The 20675-nt window shown below is 34.0% G+C and overlaps 7 protein-coding genes and 3 non-coding genes across 10 annotated transcripts; 4 read left to right on the top strand and 6 right to left on the bottom strand.

The window, feature by feature from the left end:
- Window positions 1-1018: 1018 nt before the first annotated feature.
- Window positions 1019-5015, top strand: NAEGRDRAFT_63515 (uncharacterized protein; the record flags this gene model as incomplete). Its single annotated transcript, XM_002681122.1, has 6 exons — window positions 1019-2386; window positions 2442-2832; window positions 2871-2952; window positions 3036-3048; window positions 3096-3623; window positions 4911-5015. 6 exons carry the CDS (start codon window positions 1019-1021, stop codon window positions 5013-5015), a joined length of 2487 nt encoding a protein of 828 aa, XP_002681168.1.
- Window positions 5016-5470: 455 nt separating this feature from the next.
- Window positions 5471-7370, bottom strand: NAEGRDRAFT_78456 (uncharacterized protein; the record flags this gene model as incomplete). The annotated part of the gene is made up of 1 exon (XM_002680967.1): window positions 5471-7370. One exon carries the CDS (start codon window positions 7368-7370, stop codon window positions 5487-5489), a length of 1884 nt encoding a protein of 627 aa, XP_002681013.1. The 3' UTR covers window positions 5471-5486.
- A 234-nt stretch (window positions 7371-7604) lies between these two features.
- Window positions 7605-8179, bottom strand: NAEGRDRAFT_3330 (uncharacterized protein; the record flags this gene model as incomplete). The annotated part of the gene is made up of 2 exons (XM_002680966.1): window positions 7605-7699; window positions 7774-8179. Coding segments are annotated over 2 exons (501 nt in total), but the record flags the coding sequence as incomplete, so codon positions are not given.
- Window positions 8180-9920: 1741 nt separating this feature from the next.
- On the top strand, window positions 9921-10847 carry NAEGRDRAFT_63512 (rab family small GTPase; the record flags this gene model as incomplete). The annotated part of the gene is made up of 1 exon (XM_002681121.1): window positions 9921-10847. One exon carries the CDS (start codon window positions 9921-9923, stop codon window positions 10845-10847), a length of 927 nt encoding a protein of 308 aa, XP_002681167.1.
- Window positions 10848-10883: 36 nt separating this feature from the next.
- NAEGRDRAFT_t125 lies at window positions 10884-10958 on the top strand. The gene has a single exon. It is a non-coding gene; the product is annotated as a tRNA-Asp (tRNA).
- A 3209-nt stretch (window positions 10959-14167) lies between these two features.
- On the bottom strand, window positions 14168-16306 carry NAEGRDRAFT_63511 (uncharacterized protein; the record flags this gene model as incomplete). The annotated part of the gene is made up of 1 exon (XM_002680965.1): window positions 14168-16306. One exon carries the CDS (start codon window positions 16304-16306, stop codon window positions 14168-14170), a length of 2139 nt encoding a protein of 712 aa, XP_002681011.1.
- Window positions 16307-16871: 565 nt separating this feature from the next.
- Window positions 16872-17519, bottom strand: NAEGRDRAFT_30841 (ARF/SAR family small GTPase; the record flags this gene model as incomplete). The annotated part of the gene is made up of 1 exon (XM_002680964.1): window positions 16872-17519. One exon carries the CDS (start codon window positions 17517-17519, stop codon window positions 16872-16874), a length of 648 nt encoding a protein of 215 aa, XP_002681010.1.
- A 563-nt stretch (window positions 17520-18082) lies between these two features.
- On the bottom strand, window positions 18083-18154 carry NAEGRDRAFT_t106. The gene has a single exon. It is a non-coding gene; the product is annotated as a tRNA-Pro (tRNA).
- Window positions 18155-18362: 208 nt separating this feature from the next.
- NAEGRDRAFT_t126 lies at window positions 18363-18436 on the top strand. Its single transcript has one exon. It is a non-coding gene; the product is annotated as a tRNA-Val (tRNA).
- An 84-nt stretch (window positions 18437-18520) lies between these two features.
- Window positions 18521-20055, bottom strand: NAEGRDRAFT_78455 (uncharacterized protein). The gene has a single exon (XM_002680963.1). The coding sequence runs from the start codon at window positions 20047-20049 to the stop codon at window positions 18529-18531; it is 1521 nt and encodes a 506-aa protein (XP_002681009.1). The 5' UTR covers window positions 20050-20055; the 3' UTR covers window positions 18521-18528.
- Window positions 20056-20675: the final 620 nt, after the last annotated feature.

Raw genomic sequence — 20675 nt, 5'->3', positions numbered from 1 at the left:
TGACAGAGATGAAATTTCGAGTTGATATCATCGTCTTGTTTTTTTGTTTTTTAGTTTCTTTTAGTGTTTGGAGATAAAAAGTTTAAGGTGTAATCCCCTATACTCATACAACATCTGAAAAATACGAATTAAGACTAATGTTGTTTGAGGTTGTAGCTGTAGAAGCCATCAAGGGAGGTGAAAGGCCTGTCATACAACCTCCAATAGAATACTTTGTTTATGAAACTGGGACGCGAGCAGCACATGTCGAGAGTAATACATGTACAGATCGTATTCGTACGAACACAACAGCTACTATTCACCTCTTCAATCCGAAAGGTTTTTTACGGTTCTTGCTGGAAAGTGAGATGAAAATTTTAAGGATTAGACAATTATAGAATAAAGACTTGATGTTCTTTGAAAAGATATCATAGTTGGCTGAATCTTCAACTAATTATCAAAAGATTGTTTGATTTCTTGTGTTGTTTCAAAATAAAGCACTTTAAAACACAAAAAAGTTGTTTTCCAAATTGCTTAAAATCATATCTCCTGAGATGTGGCATCAAACAAATCATGCATTTGGAAAGAATGTATTACTAACCCACACTAATAAAACTAGTTAATTTCAATTTGGTCATTCAGTAACTTAAAATATTAATTCATAGATTTCCCTTTTTCATCCTTGCAGATGTTTCATGATTCAATATTCGAAACCTCTTTACCGAATAATCTACAGTGTTCGAATATCTGTAGATGCACAACTCATTAGCATATGACCTTAAAGTTTAAAAAAAGGAAAAAGCATGATGATCTTGGTGTCAAAGAAAAAACAATTCCCGAAAGATAAACAAATAAAAGTTCATAATCTTTCTGTTGGTCGAAAATATTCAATTAAGGAAAAATGCGCGGGAAAGTCATTTTAATAAATTGAAAAAAAAGGCATTAAGGTTCATCGTTATTGAAAATGACTCGGGAATTTTCAGCGAGAAAAATCAGTGTGTGTATCACATTGATAGCAGTGTTTTTATTGTTTTTTCTGATGGCAATTTTGGAGGCCTCAGCAAAAGGATCGTCTATTGTAGAACGATACGCCACTGAGGAAAATTTGATGAACAAGTTTAGAGTGAATACACCTGATGAGAAGAGTTTAAATAATAGAATGTTGGTTCATGTGAAGGTGTGGGATTATATTGTTATGAATGATGAATTTTTGAGTAGAATGGCAACATTGATGAAGGTTGAAAATTATAAGGAATTTCAATTTCATTCCGATGTCTCTGTTTTCACAACAAGGCTTTCTCATCAACAAATTAAGGAACTCACTAAAAGTTATTTTGCAAAGAAATCTATTGAATGGATCAAGAAGGTAACCAACTCTGACAAACGATCATTTTCAAATCTTTCATTAGAATCTTTAAAACTTTATGGTTTGAGAATCAAGCTTGATACTAAATTGAATGAAATGGAGAGGTTGCAAACCATGAATCGATTGAAAAATTGGTACTCTTCAACTTATACAAGAACCATGTCAAATTTAATGTCATCGGTTTTAATTCAGTCTGAAGATATTAGTCAGTTAGAGTATTCGAATAATAAGAGAAACACATTCGAGGTTAAGGAATTCTTGAAAGAACAAACAGACTCTTTATTTTCAATGGATTGGAATGTGGATAGTCAAGGACTTCAAATCACTCTTGCAAATTTTGATTATGGAGTTTGGAAATTGATAAAACAAAGGAAATTCGATCATCCATTGGTTGAATCCTTGACAAAGAGAGAGCAAGTTCAAAAGGTATTTGAAAGAAGTTCATCACTTGGAAGATTTATTAGAGAATTATCAGAAGGTGTTGGGCAGGCATTCCTGGAATTTTTAACCAATGACGATTCAGTGGATATGGTCTCCAGACAATTGAGTTATGAAATTAAGAATTATGGAACTAATCAAGTAATTCAAAATGGAGGTGGTTCTAATTATACTTATTTATGGGATAACGGAATTACTGGCGCCTCTGAAATTGTTCTTGTCATTGACACTGGTGTTTCAACAGATCACTGTTTTTTCACTGGAACTAATGAGCCAAGCACCAAGACCACTCTCAATGCTAACTACAGAAAGATTATCTACTATGGAAAAGCTGATGCTGATAAGACTGATTTGAGTGATACTAATGGACATGGTACACACGTAGTTGGAACTATTGCTGGCTATCCACAGACAATACCAACCTCAGAATTTGTTTCCTCAAATTATGGTGTGGCCAAGGATGCAAAAATCTATGCTTTGGATGCCCAGAAGGAAGCCTATGGAAGTCTGTATGTAGGAGATATAACAGCAAATTTAAAGAATGCCTTTAAGGCAGGTGCAAAAATTTCAAGCAATAGTTGGGGATGTGCACTTCCATATACTGTAAGTATTTCAATATTTCAAAAAGTTTGAAGATGAAATAACAATTTCATTATAGTGTGATTTTGATTGTGATTGCTACATTGTGAAAAGTGATAATACTAAAGAAAAGATATCAGATGATCAATGCATCAAAGATTCAGGTGTTCGTTGTTGTCACTATTGTAATGCCTATGATACAGATAGTGCTATTATGGATTCATTCTTGAATGCCAATGATGAAGTGACTGTGGTTGTGGCTGCAGGAAATGAAGGTACATCCGCTTCTGATAGGACATTGGGAGCTCCAGCAACTGCAAAGAATGTCATAACAGTCGGAGCCTCTTATGCAACATTAGCTTATTATAAGAAATTCTTCAATAATGCATGGACCACGTTGTACAACTTTGAAAATGTTTGGGGGTTATCGAGTAGAGGACCTACGTATGATGAGAGAATCAAACCTGATAGTATGTTTCTTATTTATTCTTGTAATTGAACCATTTAGTTGTTGCCCCTGGTTATGGGATAATGAGTGCAAGTAATGTGGATTCATGTGGAGTTCAGCAAATGACTGGTACATCAATGAGGTATGTACTGATTTTAACCCTTTAATAGAATTATTTAACAAACTGTTATCTACATATTAATACTGTGCTTTGTGGTTTGTTAGTACTCCTGGAGTGGTAAGTGTTCTCTTTGGTAATTCTAATTAATTTTTATAATATTATAGTCTGGAGGATTGGCTCTTATTAGACATTACTTGTTAAAAGACAACAAGAAAAAGTTGATTGATTATAATATTTTTAATAAGGATGCTTCACAGACTTTGGCTGGAACGTTGGTTAAGGCCATGGCCATTCATTCTGCAGATACAATGAAAGGAACAGTTCAAATTAACTCTGTTAATGTTCCTCTCTCACAATTTGGCTCTCCAAATAAGTACAATGGATACGGAAGAATCGATTTGTTAAATGTTCTCAAGATTGACTCTGACCCCTCAAGTGTTAACAGAATTAAGGAAATTCATCTTGTCAACAGATATTCTCTAGATGCCAACAAACAAATCAAAATGAAATTTGTTGCCAATTCAGCCACCACTCTTAAGGTAACAATGACTTGGTATGATTTATCTTCCCAAGTTGAAACCAGCTCAACAGTTAAGGAAAAGAAGTTAATCAATGATCTTAATCTTATTGTCAGTTTAGGAGGTATCAATTATTTCGGTAACAATGGAACCAGTATTGATGTATTGAATACTGTTGAAGGTATCACTGTTCCAGGCATTGCCAAAGATACATCCATTGCCATCAGAGTTGGTGCCAAACCAACAAACAAGGGTATTCAAACTTTCAGTATGGTGATTACTGGAGATGTTTCTCGAACTGAAACTCCAGCAAGTCCTATAGATATTCCAGCAGATGACATAATCATTTCTGGAACAGGCCGAATTGTCTTGTCCTATTCCTTGCTTATTTTCTTTATAATTACACTTTTTATTACAATCTAATTACACAATATCCATAATCAAAAGATATAATTAAGGTTTTCTTGTTGTAAGTAAATGATAAGGAATGTGATAATCAAATTCTTGATCAATGTCAGTAAAACCAAAAGCTTCCATCAATCTATTTTGATAATCTTCCAATAATTTGTTTTTTGCTTCAATACCATGTTTTTCTCCATACGAATTGACAGAACTCCACGTATTAATATAATTCATATAATTTCTCATACTCATCTTTGTATGTTTCCATTCAATATCGAATTTAACATTCTCTGGATAAGGAACATGTGGAATAGTTTTATATTCCAAATCGACCAATTCTCTTCTCTCACTCCAGAATGGTTTCAATTCTTCGCCATCATAAAACGAATTACGAACTTGCTGAGCTTTCTCCGAGTCGAATCTATTTCCAACATAACACCAGGCAGCAAAAACACCTCCCTTCTTGAGATACTTGTCAACTTGTTGGAAGAATTGAGGGAAATCAAACCAATGCAAACCCTGTGCAACTGTAATTAAATCAAAAACTCCTTGCTCATCACTACTTTCGTCCACTTTCAATTCATTCGAATATTTTTGAACGATAGTATCTAATTCTTCTGCCTTGCCCACTTCAAAATAAATCTTGGTAGAATCTAATGGACATTCTTTCAATTTTTCTTGTGCATTGACGATTTGATTATTCGAAGGATCAACTCCGATCAAAACTTTACAATTTCTCTGAGCCAAATCAAAGGAAGCTTGACCACTTCCACAAGCAACATCTAAAATGTTTAGTCCAGCTTCGGAATTTGTGGAAGAAATTAGAGGAAAGATCTTGTCGTATAAAGTGGAAGGATAAGTTGGACGAAACTTGGAATAAAGATTGGTATGTTGGCTTGATTCGAATAGTTTGAACATTTTTTTCATATTGAAACTGTTTAAAAACACAATCCAGGAGAAATTTCCCGTCCTTAAAAGCTATGAAATTGTCCATTAATTTTCCGAAAGAATCTTGTTGTAAACTTTCTTTCATTTTGATTAGTTTCATTTCATGCATAGCTTTATTATAATGAAAATGCTGCCACTGCAATCATAATCCACAAACTAAATGTTGAAATCATATACAATGCAAATCTCAAAGTAACCCTATTGAATGTACAATGAACTAAACTATGTCCAAGACGAAACAAGACGAAAATCCAAGAACCCCACAAATAAAAACCACTCACTCTATTCGAAACGAATAAATACACAGCAAAGGCATAGAAAATAACAGGAACTTCGAATAAATTCTTGAAATTATCTGAGGGATTAGAAACTTGTGGCGGAGAAATTGCGTTCAATTTTTCTGCAGTAACAGTGTCAGGATCAATTTTTTGCTGATTGAAGAATGTGATTCGTCTAAAGTACAAATAGAACCAAACACCAATGGTCAAGCCAAACATGGCAAAGACTGGTTTGAAAATGTCAGCTTGAGTTGTTTCTAACATTTTTTTTTCATAATTTCAATTCAAACAATTCGAAAGCAAACTAATGTTGTGGACATTGACGGACTTTGATGGAGTAACAATGAAATTGATTGAAAACGCATAATTTCAACATTCTAATGAGGCACCATTGAACTAGTAAGACCTTTTATTTTGCAAGAGTGACGCACATTTGAAAAGACAATGGCAATACAATTGATTCCTTTGAAGAAATGGAAAAGTTTCGTTCTAATGCATGATTTCTCTTTTTAATCTTGCATTTCATATCCTTTTTACCAACCTTGGTGTTGAATTGATATTCAGTTGGATAGAATGTGTCCTTTCCATCTGGACCTGGTTTTGGAAGGAAAATTTCATGTAAATCAATATCCTTTCCTTGGTCTGTCTTTGGTTGAGTGAGGATGATTTGTAACTTATCGTCTGTATGCCAATCTTCTGTGAATGGTAAAGCATTGATAACTGTAATATTGATTGGAACATCCTTCTTGTTTTCAATGGTAATTTGTGAATTTTCAGTGATGGAATTGGTTTTGGAGAACCAACCTGATTCTTGTTCATTCTTATTGTGATCATTGAGTTTCACAGAGACCATTCTATCAATACCGATATCTAATTGGAAGACATCATCTGGAAAGACATCTGATTTGATTCTTGATTGTGTGGAAAGAACATTATTAATGAAAATATTAACATCACCTGGGATTAGTTGATATTTGGATTTGTTCTTAATGGCCATGATTGTGTAGACTCTTGAGGATTGTTTTGGAATGACTTTATGATACCACTTTGATTCGAGATTAATCTTGGCAATGAGTAATGAAACTGTCTTGTCTGACCCATTTGAATCAGTGATAAATGAAGCTCTCTCAGCAATCATGTAAGAAGTGGTAGATCTGATAACATCTGTGGAAACCTGTGAGTTTTGATCCATTTGATTTGATTCAATATTCGCACCCTCAAATTGATTTTGATAGTTTCTTTGGTCACTCATAAGTTTCTTAGAAGTAAGGCTAATAAATGATGACCCAGCAAATGTGTGTGGACTGTTCGTTTTACGGAGATATTTGTAAATGTCTGTCTGATCCAAAGTCAACAGATTGAATTCTGGCATGCTTGGAGCTTGTCCTAATTCATCTGTCGATAATTCAACCAGAGCATTTGTGAAATTCTCACCAGTCTTTTGAACTACATTCGCCATAAACATTAATTGTCCAGTTTGAGTACTACTATCAACTGAGAGTAAATATTGAGGAGTCCAATTGAATCTTCCCTTGCTGATAATATACTTAATCTTAAGAATGAATGGTTTTGGATCTGCCCTAACAAATTCTGGAACTTTTGATGAAAATTCAAAATACATGGAAGATGACAATTGAGTCTTTCCAATTTCTTGAATCTTCTCTTCCAATTCATCCACTTTAATTTGATTCTTCTCCATTAGTTCCATCAACTCATCAACCAATTTTAACTTTTGCTCAAATTGATCCAATTCAAACTTGGATTCTACAATTTGCTTCTTCATATTCTCATACGAAACAATCTTCTTTTGAATAACTTTTTGTTCAGCGACCAACTTTTCTTTCATTCTCTTCTTCATTTCTCTATCATCTGGAACTTTAGTATACACTTGTTCCTTAAACATTAAATAATTATTATCAGTATTAACCTTCTTAAGACGATTTCCACCAGCATCAACTTGTATTTCTTGTTGTTTCATCTTGTCCATCATGATTGTATCTTGTTGAACAGTGGCCATAAAACTCTTCGGATCAATCCATGATGATAATCCATCCAATCTAATTTGCATCCTATCTTGATCAACAAAGGCTTTAATCATTTCCATGTCGTTAATGGAAAATATTCTCTCAACAGTGGCTGATCCATTGGCATGTAACACCAATCTTGAATCGGATGAATTGAGATCAGTGTGGAATAGGATCATGGTTGGCTTTTCTTCACTCGGATCAATGGATGATACGAATAGCAAGACACCACACAGGTAGATTGCCAGAAGAAACAAGTTGGGTTTCATTTTTTTTGATATTTGGAATAATTAAGAAATGGTTAACAATGGTTGCTTTTAATTTGGAATAACAATGGAAGAACACGTGTTTTACGTGGATTGTGGCTGGTGATTGGATTTAGAGTACAATTATTGTAATAGTTGTTGAAATTTAAATTTGGTTTATTTGGTTCTGTGGAAGACTCTGATTCTCATGTTATCACCTGGAACATTTACGATACCTTTCTTTGGTAGGACTGGATCAATAGTTTCATCATTTTCCAATTTAAATTCATAGCTCTTTAAGAATGTGCAAATAAGCATCATTGCTTCTAATAAAGCAAATTTATATCCAATACCTAGAGATGTGGTATTTGTCCATTTGTTTGGATTGTTTAAATTAGTAAAAAAATATGATAATCTAAACACTTACATTTACGATTTCCCATAGAAAATCCAATGAATGACATATCCTGTTGAACCTTGTCTCTGAGCTCTGGATTGTTGAAGAGACGTTCTGGATTGAATTCTTCTGGCCTGGTCCAATTCTTTTCATTACTGTGAGCTTGTTTGATGAGAGCATTTACTCTGGTTCCTTTTGGAATGTGATACTTTCCAATAGTTGTGCTCTTGTTACATTCTCGAGAGACCCAAACGACAGGAGGGTTAAATCTCAACACCTCTAGAATGGTAGAGTAAACATAGTCCATCTTACCAAAATCTTCGTATTCTATTGGACGATCACCAATTTTTTCCACAATTTCTTGATACATTTTGTTTTGAACTTCAGGTCTTTTAGAGATTTCATAAAAGGTCCACTTTAGTAAGGTTGCAGTTGTCTATTATTATGGTATTTAAAATGAGAATGTGAAATCTAATTGATACTTACTTCATGTCCAGCAGCTCTATACGTATTTGATAAATATACAAATATTAATAATACTTACGAGAAAATCAAGGCATTACTCTTCAATTCTCCATCTGTCAATTGCTTGTCAAGAATGTTAGCCTCCACTAACAATGTAAACACATCATGCTTTTTCTCATCGTCAGTTGTTGATGAAGTATAGCTCTCTACCAATTTTGTTCTATCCTTAATGACCTTATCCAAATAATCTCCACAAAACTTGGTTGCTTCTCCTGCTCCAGTAACACTCTCCAAAAACTTGCAAAGCCATGGAACCTCTAAAAAGAATCTTCTAATTAGGAATTGATGTGAAATTACCTTTTCCATTGCTCTTCTGAATTTTGATTCTGATGTGTTGTGTTCACCTGAAAAAGTGCCAAAATCAATACCAAAAGCACTAGTTCCAAGAACATCCAATGTAACATCTGGGAAATCACCTAAATCCAATATGAAATATTCCTTTCCTTTCAATTTTGATTCCCATCTGTTGAATAATAATTTTGAACTGTCAATGCAAACCTTACACATGTATTGCAAATTCTTTGGAGAGAATGCAGGTGAAACAACTCTATAATCAGTTAATTACACAAATTGTTGTAAAAAATTGTAAAACTTACTTGAAATGCTTTCTCCATGTTTCGGTATCTTTAGCTGACAAGATACTCTCTCCATAAACATTGAACATGTCATAGACATAACTCGACTTGTCAAATGTATTTCCCTTGGTCAGGTAGAACTCTTTCAACATGTCTGGATCAGAAACTAGCACCATATTAGCATCAGGATAAGTAATTCTCATGATTTTATTCTCAGCATCACCATACTTTCTAACATCATCAACAATTGTACCAACATTTCCCAAATACCAAACAGGTGAAATTAAAGGAATTCTCCACGGAGTAAATGTCAATTGAAAAGTACCAGGAATATGAGCAACTGTGGTAACCAATCGATTTTGGTAAAATTAATCATCATTAAATTTTGAAAAGAAAAAACAACATACCCTTCTTATAATTATTATAAAGTTTGAAGGCAATGTTGATCATCAGAGAAATAACAATGACCATCAAGGCCACCAATAGGATCATCAACATTTTTTCTTCTTTGTTATTTGCATTGTCGTGCGGTATGAGCAAACTATCCGCTCAATGACAATTGAAGTATTACTTCCATTAGGAAGTGATGATACATTTACATTTTTTTTATTTTAAAAATTAAAATATTTAATAACCGGTCTAACGGTTAGTTTGGCGGTGAAAAAGAAGAAACAATTCAACAAAAAAGAATTCTTCATCAACACTCCATGTAACACCAACAACAACTTGGCAATCTCACACCTCCTCTTAAAATCCACAACCTTCAAGCTTGCATTAAAAAATAGGAGGATGAATAACAAGAACAATACAGAATCAAGCTTAAGAATAAAAGCCGACAACGAGGAAAAGGATGAACAACACGAATTGATGGGAATTAATAATGATGTATGGTTGTTTTCAATATTGGAGTTTCTCAATCCTTTGGATTTGTTTTTTGGCATCTCCAAGTGTTGTAAGCTTTCCCGAAGACTTGTCGAAGAGTATATCCAAAGGAAAATCATCAAGTTGCAGAACCATAAGACATCATTGAATATTAGTATTAATTATACAGAGAGTGATTTATATTGGCTAGCATTGATGAAATATCAAGAGGATGGTGATGATGATTTTGAAGAGAATAAGCCACCAACTTCAGAATCCTTCCTAGACTTGGCTGCAGAAAAAGTTGGATTCTACGAATTTTGCTTTCAACAATATGTTATGAACATGTTGAAGGAGTGTGAGAAGGAGTGGAGTGAAAAGGGTCTATGGCAACACATTGTCTTGAATTTGAAAGAGGATGATAATTCTTCATCATCATCCACAGTGGCAGATAAGACTCATCAACCCGATGATTTATTATTATTCGAGAGTTTGATGAAACAATTTCAAGTTTACAAATCCTTCCTGAAGAATAGTGGTAAGAAGATTGTGGAAGAGGAAGCAGCTCTCCTTAGAGTTAGAAAATTTTCACTCACCGATGAAACCTTTTCCAAGTGGAAGGATATCAAGTTGGCAAAGTGTTGTGTTTTGGGCTGTGGTGCAGTTGGCAAGACAACATTTTGTAAATCCTTAGATGTTTCAAAATTCAAACCACACCAAAAGTATTTACCAACCATTGGTTGTACTGTCTCAGTTTTCAATTTGTCAACACAATTGAATCAGACTGAAAGCTTGAACATTGCATTATGGGACTGGGCAGGAGGAGAACAAATATACGTACCAAGAAATTCTTTTTTGAATGATTCCAAATATTGCATCATTGCTTTTGACTTGACAAGCAAAGCCACCTTACTAAATATTCGTTTCTTTATAGAGCAGGTTAGAAAGTTAGTCCCCTCATGTATCATGGCCATTGTTGGTATGCAGTCAGATCACAGTTCAGAATACAAGATTACAAATCAAAGACTCTACAATCGATTGGCTACACACACAGTTCCCTATATTGAGATTAGCTCCAAATTATTGGAGCACAACACAGTTCCACTGTGGTTTTTCTTTTTGATGGAGTATCTTAATGCTTGAATGAAGTATCCACCTATTTTTAGAAATTATTCGTTAGCTGCTCTGGTCTAATGGTAGGGCGTCTTGCTTATCGGGAGTAAGAAGATGTGCGTTCGATCCGCGCGGGTAGCATGTGCTTTTTGATATTATTTTTCTTATAATTTGAGGTCTTCACTACCAGTCAATATCTCTGTAAGTTTTTTGTCAATATTAGTACAAATCAAATTAAAAAGAATTTTAAAAAGAAATTTAATGTTGATTTCTATCAATTTGCCACAACCGCCATCATCATCATTATCTTCTTCATTCTTTAATTCATCACAATATGGATTCAATAGCTCCGTAATGATACAACCATCATCAATCGACGATTGTATTTATGGAATTCTCGGAGTGCATATTACAGGTCTTCTCTTCTTTATGGTTCTTCTATTGCCGATGGGATTTCTACTTGTATCAAAGTGGAAGCATATGGTATTTAATAAGAGATTGTTGTACATTCTATTGATACTTATTTGTCTTAATCAAATAGTTTTTCAATGTTTTGGAATAACATACACGGTTGGATTAATCACTGCAATGCAGGGTTGGTTTTGGACATTTTTTCATGCCTTTGAAACGTCTGGCATGATGATTTCTGTAACTCTGTGTATGAACAGTCAGGCTACCATAGCAAAGATAATTTACAATATTTATTTCAATAAGACACAATCTTGGATGAGGAAAAATCGAATGAATCAAACTTGGGGAAAGTTTGTCAAAATTTCGAGTATTTCTCTTGTGATTATTCTAAACATTTTACTGCTGCTCTTTATTGTAACTGTATGCACACTATTCATGCTAAGATATGCAGAAACAGCAATGACCATCTTGATAAGTGAACAGGCCGAGACTGTCAGTTCTACATTAGGATTATTTGTTTCATTAGGAATGTTATATTTCACAATTTTGAATGTAGTAAGCGTAGGGGCTCTGGTAAGGAAACTCTTGCCAGAAAATAGACCCATCTCTAAGGAGAGAAAAACAGCTTGTCGTAAATTGATTGCACTTTCAATAGGACAATTATTAACTTCACTCTTGAATATTATTTCAAATATAATACTAATGTTGAAAATTATATTCTCTCCAGCCAAAATCCTTCTTGCTTCCTCTATTATCCACAAAGTATCTATTGGAATATTGTGCCTTCTGGTAACGTTTGCATTTGGACCACTTGACAATATTTCATTCGAAATGAAAAAGAAACAACAAGAAACTGATACTATAACCACAGTTTCAACCTACAAGGAACCAAAATCTTCTACCAATAGTGGTGTCCTCAAACTGGCAAATCAATCAAAGCAATCAACAACACCAATATCGCCCTATTATCTTTCAACACTCAACTCGCCCTCTTCAATCATCAGCAATGAAGAACTGCTTTCAAATTCTCTTCCCAGTAATAGGAATAACTTTATAAATACTCTCTTCACTCCAGAGACCTCCTCGCCACCAACTCAATTATAAGCAATTTTAGATGCAGACAATTTGCATTGGTTTTGGGTTGACCAGTGGAAGAAATCATTTACAACAGAAAAAAAAAATGCCACAACATGAACTTCACCCGGACACTCTCTTTCACGTGATGGAATATATTGGTTTGAAGGACGGTCTATCCTGTGTGTTGACTTGTAAAAATTGGTATCAATTGGATCGGTTTGAAATGGTCTGGAAAACACTGCTATCCAATTGGTTGCTATTAAAAATTGATTATTATGAAAAGATGATGGAATCTTGTGCTAAAAACTCTACACAATACAAAATTTATAGGAATCTTGCGGATGTGACGAGAAAGTTTCACACTACTCAGATTTTGAATGAAAAGAAGGTGAACAAGCATTCGTTTATGGAGTTTATGGATAGAGACGAGGATGAAATGGAAAGATCAACAGTTTTTGGAACGAGATTTAAGAAATTGATTCCGTCTGCTTTGAATGCTAATTTTTCATTAATGATGAGCAAAGGATTAGAAGAAATCTCAAAAGATTTTCAACCCAGTGTTGTAGAATATATACACACGGGAGTTATAGCCCAATATTTCTTGTCGCATGCCAAGAAATTCACAAAAGATGGCAGAGTGATGGAAGGATTGAGAGCTCAAGACTATTGGAAACGTTTCTCAAAATCCATATTCAATGTTGCTATTTCTGAACTCACATACGATGATTCGATCGAATTTATCAACAAATTCAAACCGATAATGGATGATTACTCGCTGGCTAATTACATTGTCATTCACAAAGACGAAGAAAAATTATTGAAATTCATCCAAGAATATATTTCCATTGATGGAAATGTAGAAAAATCAAATGACATATCCAAACTTCAAATACCTCTCCATCATATTGCAAGTTCTCTGCTGGGATTGGAATGTTGGTTTAATTGTATGGAAATTATTTATCCTGGTTTGTCCGTCAAAATATTTGACAGTTGCACGAAGAATTTTGGTTATAGACATAATAACAGACTTGTCCACTTAAGTGAATCATCATCATATCTTAACTTTGAATTTGTAAGAAAATATTGTGAGATTGTGAAAGTGGACAAGATGGAACTATTCTCAGAGAATATTCTTTTTTTAATATGCAGAAATGTCAATGATTATGAGTTAATAGAAGAGTTATACAAACATGGATTGATAAATATGACAGATATTAAGAGAATTTTGCATACTTATACTTTTAGACAGGCAAATCCAATGAAATTAATCAAATTGGTGAACGATTTTGATCCTTACGAGCTAGAATATTTTGAAGGACTTGTAGGACCTTCACATTTTGTGGAATCGTTTTTTAAAACCTACAATTGCAATATTATGTATTATTTTAAGGATTTCTATGAGGAATATGGGCCATTTGATTTGGAAAAGTTGATGGAAAAATTGAATGAGAAAAATAGAGATATAAGTTATTATGCAGAGCATGTTAGGTCGACTATTAGAACATTATTTATTTATTGGTATGCTAATAGTTCGGAATTTGAAAGAATCCTAGAAACTGCTGTCAAATGTTTCAAACCTTCAATTTTGGGAGCTTCAACAATAGAGGATTTATGCACAGATATAATTACTGATTCAAACAGAATCACTAAAGAAAAATGGGATGCATTTGAATTTGCTATCAAATGCATCCAAATCAATGGTGTGCCATTTGAAGAACATTGCAAAACGTTCTACGAGAAATATCCTGATTGTTTGGATTTTCAAAATTGTGCTCTTGATTCTGAGGAACGATTGGCTTTGCTTTACCGCTGTTGCATAGCATTGCTTAACCAAAGGAATAAAGTAGTAACTGACTAATTTATTAAGTGATAACGTTTACCAATATCAAAGTAAAGATTATCACAACTACAATGTGGTAATTATACCTCATGGTAGATGGAGCACTGCTATCACAAATGTAGTCCACAGAGCCAAATCCGTTCTTTTTCGATGCAGATGCATGCACACTCTTTTGTGGTTTCTTGGAGGATGAAGTTGCAGCAATCACTTCAATCAAATCAAAAGCTCTGGTTGAGGTAGAAATGTTAGAGGCTGCAGAGAGAGTGTTAGCTTGCAAACCTCTAAGAACTGGTAGGTCAGCATTCACCAAATAGGTATCTATGGCAAGATAGCATCTCTTATCCACTCCTGTTACAAGAGCAGTCATATACATACTGAATGCATAAATGTGTCTGAGAGTACCCCAATCTGTGATTCCTTTAATAGTCTCTGGAGATTTCAGTTTGAATTTAGAAACAACATCAGAGTCTGAACTTATCGTTCCATTGATCATCAGCTGTTTCTGGTAGGTCATGACGGTTGCATCGTATTGTCTACATTGATTGGATGGCATTGCCTGGAAATTCTTGGTGCAACAAATAAATATGTTGTATGGCGCAATTTGTTTTGAACTTGGAATTGGTGAGACAGTACCCAACGATGTTGAAATGAGCACTGTGGAAACTTTGATAAATGCTTGCTGTGTCTTCTTGATCTGAGTCTGGGGTTGATTTGTACCAAAATTATTATCATAATAAGTGTTAATTTCAGTGTCGAATGGTAATCCACCTCCTCCTGAAACACCTTCACCATCTGGTATAGAATATTGCAGAGTAATTGAGAGCTGGTAAAATTTTGATGTAGCTTCACCACTCACTTGTGCCTCGAATTTAAATGTATACGTTCCACTAAAATCCTCACCATCTGATACAGAGTTGGATGCGAATGAAAATTGCCAATATTTGGTATCTCCTTGGACATCAGCCAAAATTGGATAATTGAGAGTGAATGCTTTAGGACCAGTGAGTTGCCAATTGAATAAATTTGCAGTATTCAAACCAGTAACAGTGAGAAGAAGTGAAAGTAGCAACTGACTCGAATCTGAAACTATCAATCGTGTTGGAGTGAGACTCATTTGAGGAGTATTAGAATTACCATTCTGTTGAGCTATCAAATTGGCTTGAGTAATTAAATCTTCCGTATATTGAATTCTCTGACATGAACTGCCTGGATTTGTAATCATATAAGTCATAAATACAGAAACCCTAACATCAATGTAAATTCCCTTAGAAATCTTGACAACATTTGGATTGGCCAAGTGAGCAGCAATTGTCTGAATGAGGACAAAGGTCTGATACGTTTCAGTCTCTGCACTTTTTACAAAACCATCAGACAGAGAGTTCAATACAGTATTATAATCACTGGTACAAGTAGCACTGTTGGCTAGACCAACCATAAAGGAAGAAGCTGGAGGTCCATCGATATTTCTCTTGAACATGTTCACTTCAATAATGACGTGAGTTGAATTTGACCTATTGAACACAACTGGTTTTGGAGCTCCAATCAATCCTGTATTCCATCTCGTAAAGGTCACTTGAGCACTCGAAATTGTTGTACTATTTAACAATGCAACACTAAGTAAGGTAGATGAATTGACCAACAAGCCTTGAGCCCAAACACTATACGAAGGTTTCAAATTAATATCCAATCCAACATTTGGCACAAAGTAAACTCTTCCCTGTTGAATAGCCTCTGAAGAAAAGGATGTAACAACACTCGAACTATTTGTACCACTAGTAGTGGTAGTTACCAATTCAAAACTTCCTCCAATAACATTCTGTACATAAAACACAGTATTCTGAATGACAAAACCACCTTGAATTTCGGATGGTGATGAAAGACTTGCTCCCAAATTATTGGAAGTGAGTAGAGTGGAGGTAGTTGCTCTGATGAGGAGTTGATTCTTGGAAAGGAGTAGTTGATAGCCTTGATAATTTAACGTTGGTGGAAATGTTTGTTGGGCATGTACTGTTATTAAACTTTGAAAAATCGTAAATATTAAATAAATTATCAAACTCTTATAATAATAATTAATAGATTTGTAATTATGACTCGGAGAGGAGGAGGTTGAAAGTAGTATCAGCCCTACTATGGTAGCTACTGGTCCTGATTGATTCTTCATCTATGATCCGACCTGTGTTCTCCTTCTTTTTCAATTAGTGTAATATTAAAATTCATCATCATCAAAATAATAAAAGGAATTTGAACGAGAGAGGGAAATGTTGAACACAATATCTATGGGGAATGGTCCATTCCAGAACTTTATCCCAACTCTGATGATTGATTATTTTGCAGAGTTTCCATAAAAGTCGGGTGATGTTGATGACGAGCTATTTTTTCTTACAAAATTTTTAAATATTTTTAAAGATTATTTAATATTTTGGAATATTGAATGGAAGGAAGGAATATTAAGAATGGAAATTGATCGATAGGAAATAGATAAGGAAGTTTTTGAACTCCTTTTCAAACAAAGAACTAAACATTTTGAGAATTGTTACAATTTCATGATTTATTCGTTTTTAAGGTAATTGAAATGATTGATGAATTGATTTGCATATCAATTTTTGGTATCAAGTTGTTGTTTTGATAATTTCCTGAATAATTTCGAGTTTTCTTGATTTGCAGAGTTTAAGGCCAAATTACAATTCCATAATCGAAGGATTTGTTTGTGGAAATTTGTGAAATTCTTAATCGGCCAAAGAAATCCAATCAAAGCTTGCAAATAATCCCATTCCATTCTTGGCACTTGTTGCATAAATATTCCATTTTTGTTTGATATCGTTCAATTTCAATTGTTTGACCATTTCGTCCATTTCCATAGATTCGGATAAATCTTGCTTATTAGCCAAGACTAATAATTTACAACCAGAAAGGAGTGGATCTTGCATTACTGAATGAATAGTATCTCTAGCTTCTTGAATCTTATTTCTGTCAGTTGAATCAATCACAAAAATCACTGCATGATTATTTTCAAAGTAATGTTTTGCCAATTGTTTAGTTTTCAAGAACTTTCCACCAATTTCAAAGCAAGTAAATGAAGTGTCATGATACTTGAACATATCAACATTGAAACCAAGAGTTGGATTAGTTTCTGGCAATTCATTCTTTTGTTTCTTCAACTTGTTCCACAATTGTTTCTTCATCTTTCTAAGTTTGGAGAGAATACTTGATTTTCCTGAATTTTCCAAACCAATAATGACAATTTTGGCTTGTGACTTTCTCTTTTCTTGATGATTTCCACCACCAATACCAAGATCATCCAATGCATGTTGAGCATGTTGACCAACCAGTGGCAACTTTTGAACGAGATTCTTTAAATTTGTGCTAATAGCCATATTGTTTCTGTTCTTTTTTCAAAAACTAGATGTAAAACTAGTATTGTTGTTGTTGTTATTGAGATTTGTCTCAGTGATATTGTTGTCTTGTTTTTTTCAAAATGTTGAGCGAAATGGTGATGCAATTTAAATGGTAAGAAGAAGGAATGAGCGCATGTACTTTGTTTTGAGTGTTAGTTTCGTTGCGCGCTTTTAGATACAAGGAATGTCGTTTATGAGAAGTCGAATTGGAAAGTGTTGTCGCTGATGAGTGAAGGAGCTGAAATTCAAGAAATGTATTTCACCTTTTGACATTTGTTGATAATTTGAATTTGAGTGTGAAAAGGAAGCTCGAAAAGGGTGAATATGTATGAATCATTCCCACTAATTCGATTCTCTATTGGTAGTTTTCCTTTTAATTCTAATCATTTGGTGAGTGGTATACTCATACCAATTTTGATAAATAGATAATGTAGAACAAAATAAAATGGATTGGGGACCAGTGGGAATCGCACCAAGATTTTGCATTCAAACTGTTTCAATTCCAAAGAAAGGAAATTACAATTGCAATTTAAAAAGGAAATGGGGACCAGTGGGAATCGAACCCACGGCCTCTCGCACCCAAAGCGAGAATCATACCACTAGACCATGGTCCCTTTCATCGAAAATCAATTATTTTCAAAATTGATGCCTGGAAACGTTGTAATGACTGTAATCTGTTTCCATTTTTGTTTGTTAAAAGGGATTCTCAATAAACTCAAAGTACAGTATGGTATGCATTGAATTGTTAAAAATCAGAGTTGGCCAACATGTAAACTGGTAATTATCAACACTGCTCCTTAATTCTTTCTTTTGCTTCATCAAGCGCCGTTAGATCAGTTGGTTAGATCGTCAGCTTTACACGCTGAAGGTCAAGGGTTCGACTCCCTTACGGCGTAACTTTTTTAAGACTAGAAATATTAAATTCAGATTTAACAGGTTTCCATCAGAGCTTTCACTTGTCCAACAACAGTACAAAATTTACATAGCATTACTTCTTTATTGAAACAATGTGAACGGAACGAATTTTCATCTTCTTTTCTCTTAATTGAGTTTCAATGAACTGCTTGAATCTATGATGCGTGTCCATCATCAAGACACACATTTCACATTCAATTGTTTCGAATAAATTCTCTGGCATGGACTCATTCTCTCCTTTAGCAAAGAAATCCAAGTGTTGTTTGACAAAATCTGCCAAGTGCTTGCTAATGTTCACTGATCTATCACCAGTAACATCGAGAAAATCGGTAAAGATTTCGAATGCAATTTCAAACTTTTTCTTTTCAATTTCTACTACATCCTTTTCAGAGAAACCTTTCTTATTCTTCTTTTTGGAAGAATCGTCTGTACTTGAGGTAGATGAGGAAGCTGAGCTACTCAAAATGTCTGTATCGTATAAAAACACCTGAATATCATAACTTCTTTCGCACAGTTTCTTATATTCGTTGATTTTTTCCAATAGCACAAAGTTATCTTCACTTCTCTCTTGTTTACAAAACTCTTTGAATTGTTCGGATAATTTCACATCATTGATAGTGTCCATAATCATATACTTTCTAACAAGTCTCAATTGTTTCTCTTTCGAATTATCCTTTCGAATACTCAACATGACAAATACCAACAATACAGGAATCACTACAACAAGTGAAACACAAATAATAATCAATGAAGTGGTAGTCGTTGCCAAATCCAAATCAGAATTTTCTTGTTTCAAACTCTCAACATAATCAAAAATACTTTGAACTTCGTCTTGATATCCAGTGAGTAATTCCTTATATTGACTTGAATCTAAAATTGAAATTGCACTTGAATAATTGCCACTCTTGACTAATTCAATCATGGCAAGTTCCTGTTTGACAGCTCTTCTTGATTTGACATCTTCTCTTGACATGCCATGTTGATTCCAGTAAAGTATTTCAGGAGGCACATTCGCAACCAAATTATTCAAAGATTCGTAATATCTATCAGAATATTCACTATATAATTTGGCATATTCCAATGATAGACTTCTGTTATATTGATTAGTGACAGAAACTCGACATGCCAAAATCATTAAATCTCTGTCAAAGGTTCCTGAAGTGTCCAAATGATTGAGCTTGGTATGAAGCAAGTTTACAATGGAAAAGTTAATGGAAATGATAATGATTAGACACAGAAAGGCAAAGATACTAATACCAAGTGCAGCAAAACTGGTCAACTTGAGACAGTTCAATTCCAATACTCCGCAACAAGTGTAAATTTTGAAGGTTTTTGAATGAAAACCAGTCACCGAACTGGTCATTGGCGTTTTCATGGAGGATGGTAAACTCTTTCCAGTTACAGATTTATGAAGAGAATCTCTTTTTTGTATTCCAGTTGAGTAATTGCTTTGTTTTACAATACTGGTTGGAGAGGTTGGTGTCATTTCAATGAATGTTGCGACATCTTGTGAAGAAGAAACTGTTGTCAGAATATTTGTTGAATTGGTTGAAGGTGAAATCACTAAATCAGTGCTGCTTGAAGTGGCTTTCATGAGGAGTTTCGTTTTTTTTGATTATGAAAAGAATCCATAACAGAGTAATGCTGAGTGGTTTATTCCAAATAATTGTCCTAAAGACACTTCTTTGCCATGAGTGAGTTCTATTGAAAATCCCGATTGTTATTATATTTGGAAAGTTTAGTTTTTTTTCGTTTGCTGATTATCACTACGGGTAATGAATAGTAAATGACCGCACTGTACAATTCAAGAAGGAGGAATCAAAAAAATTATTTGGAATAAATAATTAGAAATGGATTCAGATTAGTAGATTGTTACTGCTCTTGTCAGAATTCTCAAACCTCTTTGATTTAGGTGTTTATTGATCCTAATAAATTTATTGGGTAACGCATGAGTAGAAATCATCAATTCTTTTATGAATCATTACAATGCACTCTCTACTGTGAAATTCAAAATACATTCAACAGCAGCTATATCTTCATCACATTAATTCCTTCAATTTTTAACGAATAACCGCCAAAGCCATAAGGTGTTCAATGGAATAAGGAAAAAGTTTTGCTTAATGGTTAAAAAAAAAATTTTTATGGAAAAAAAGCTAGAAAAAAAAAATCTTACTGAAATAAGTTGAAAAGGAGCAATTTTGATCATTGTTGTTTAAATAA

Source organism: Naegleria gruberi, assembly GCF_000004985.1.
Source record: "Naegleria gruberi genomic scaffold NAEGRscaffold_7, whole genome shotgun sequence".
Taxonomy (NCBI): Eukaryota; Heterolobosea; class Eutetramitea; order Acrasida; family Naegleriidae; genus Naegleria; species Naegleria gruberi.
This window is presented reverse-complemented; position numbering and strand designations above follow the sequence as displayed.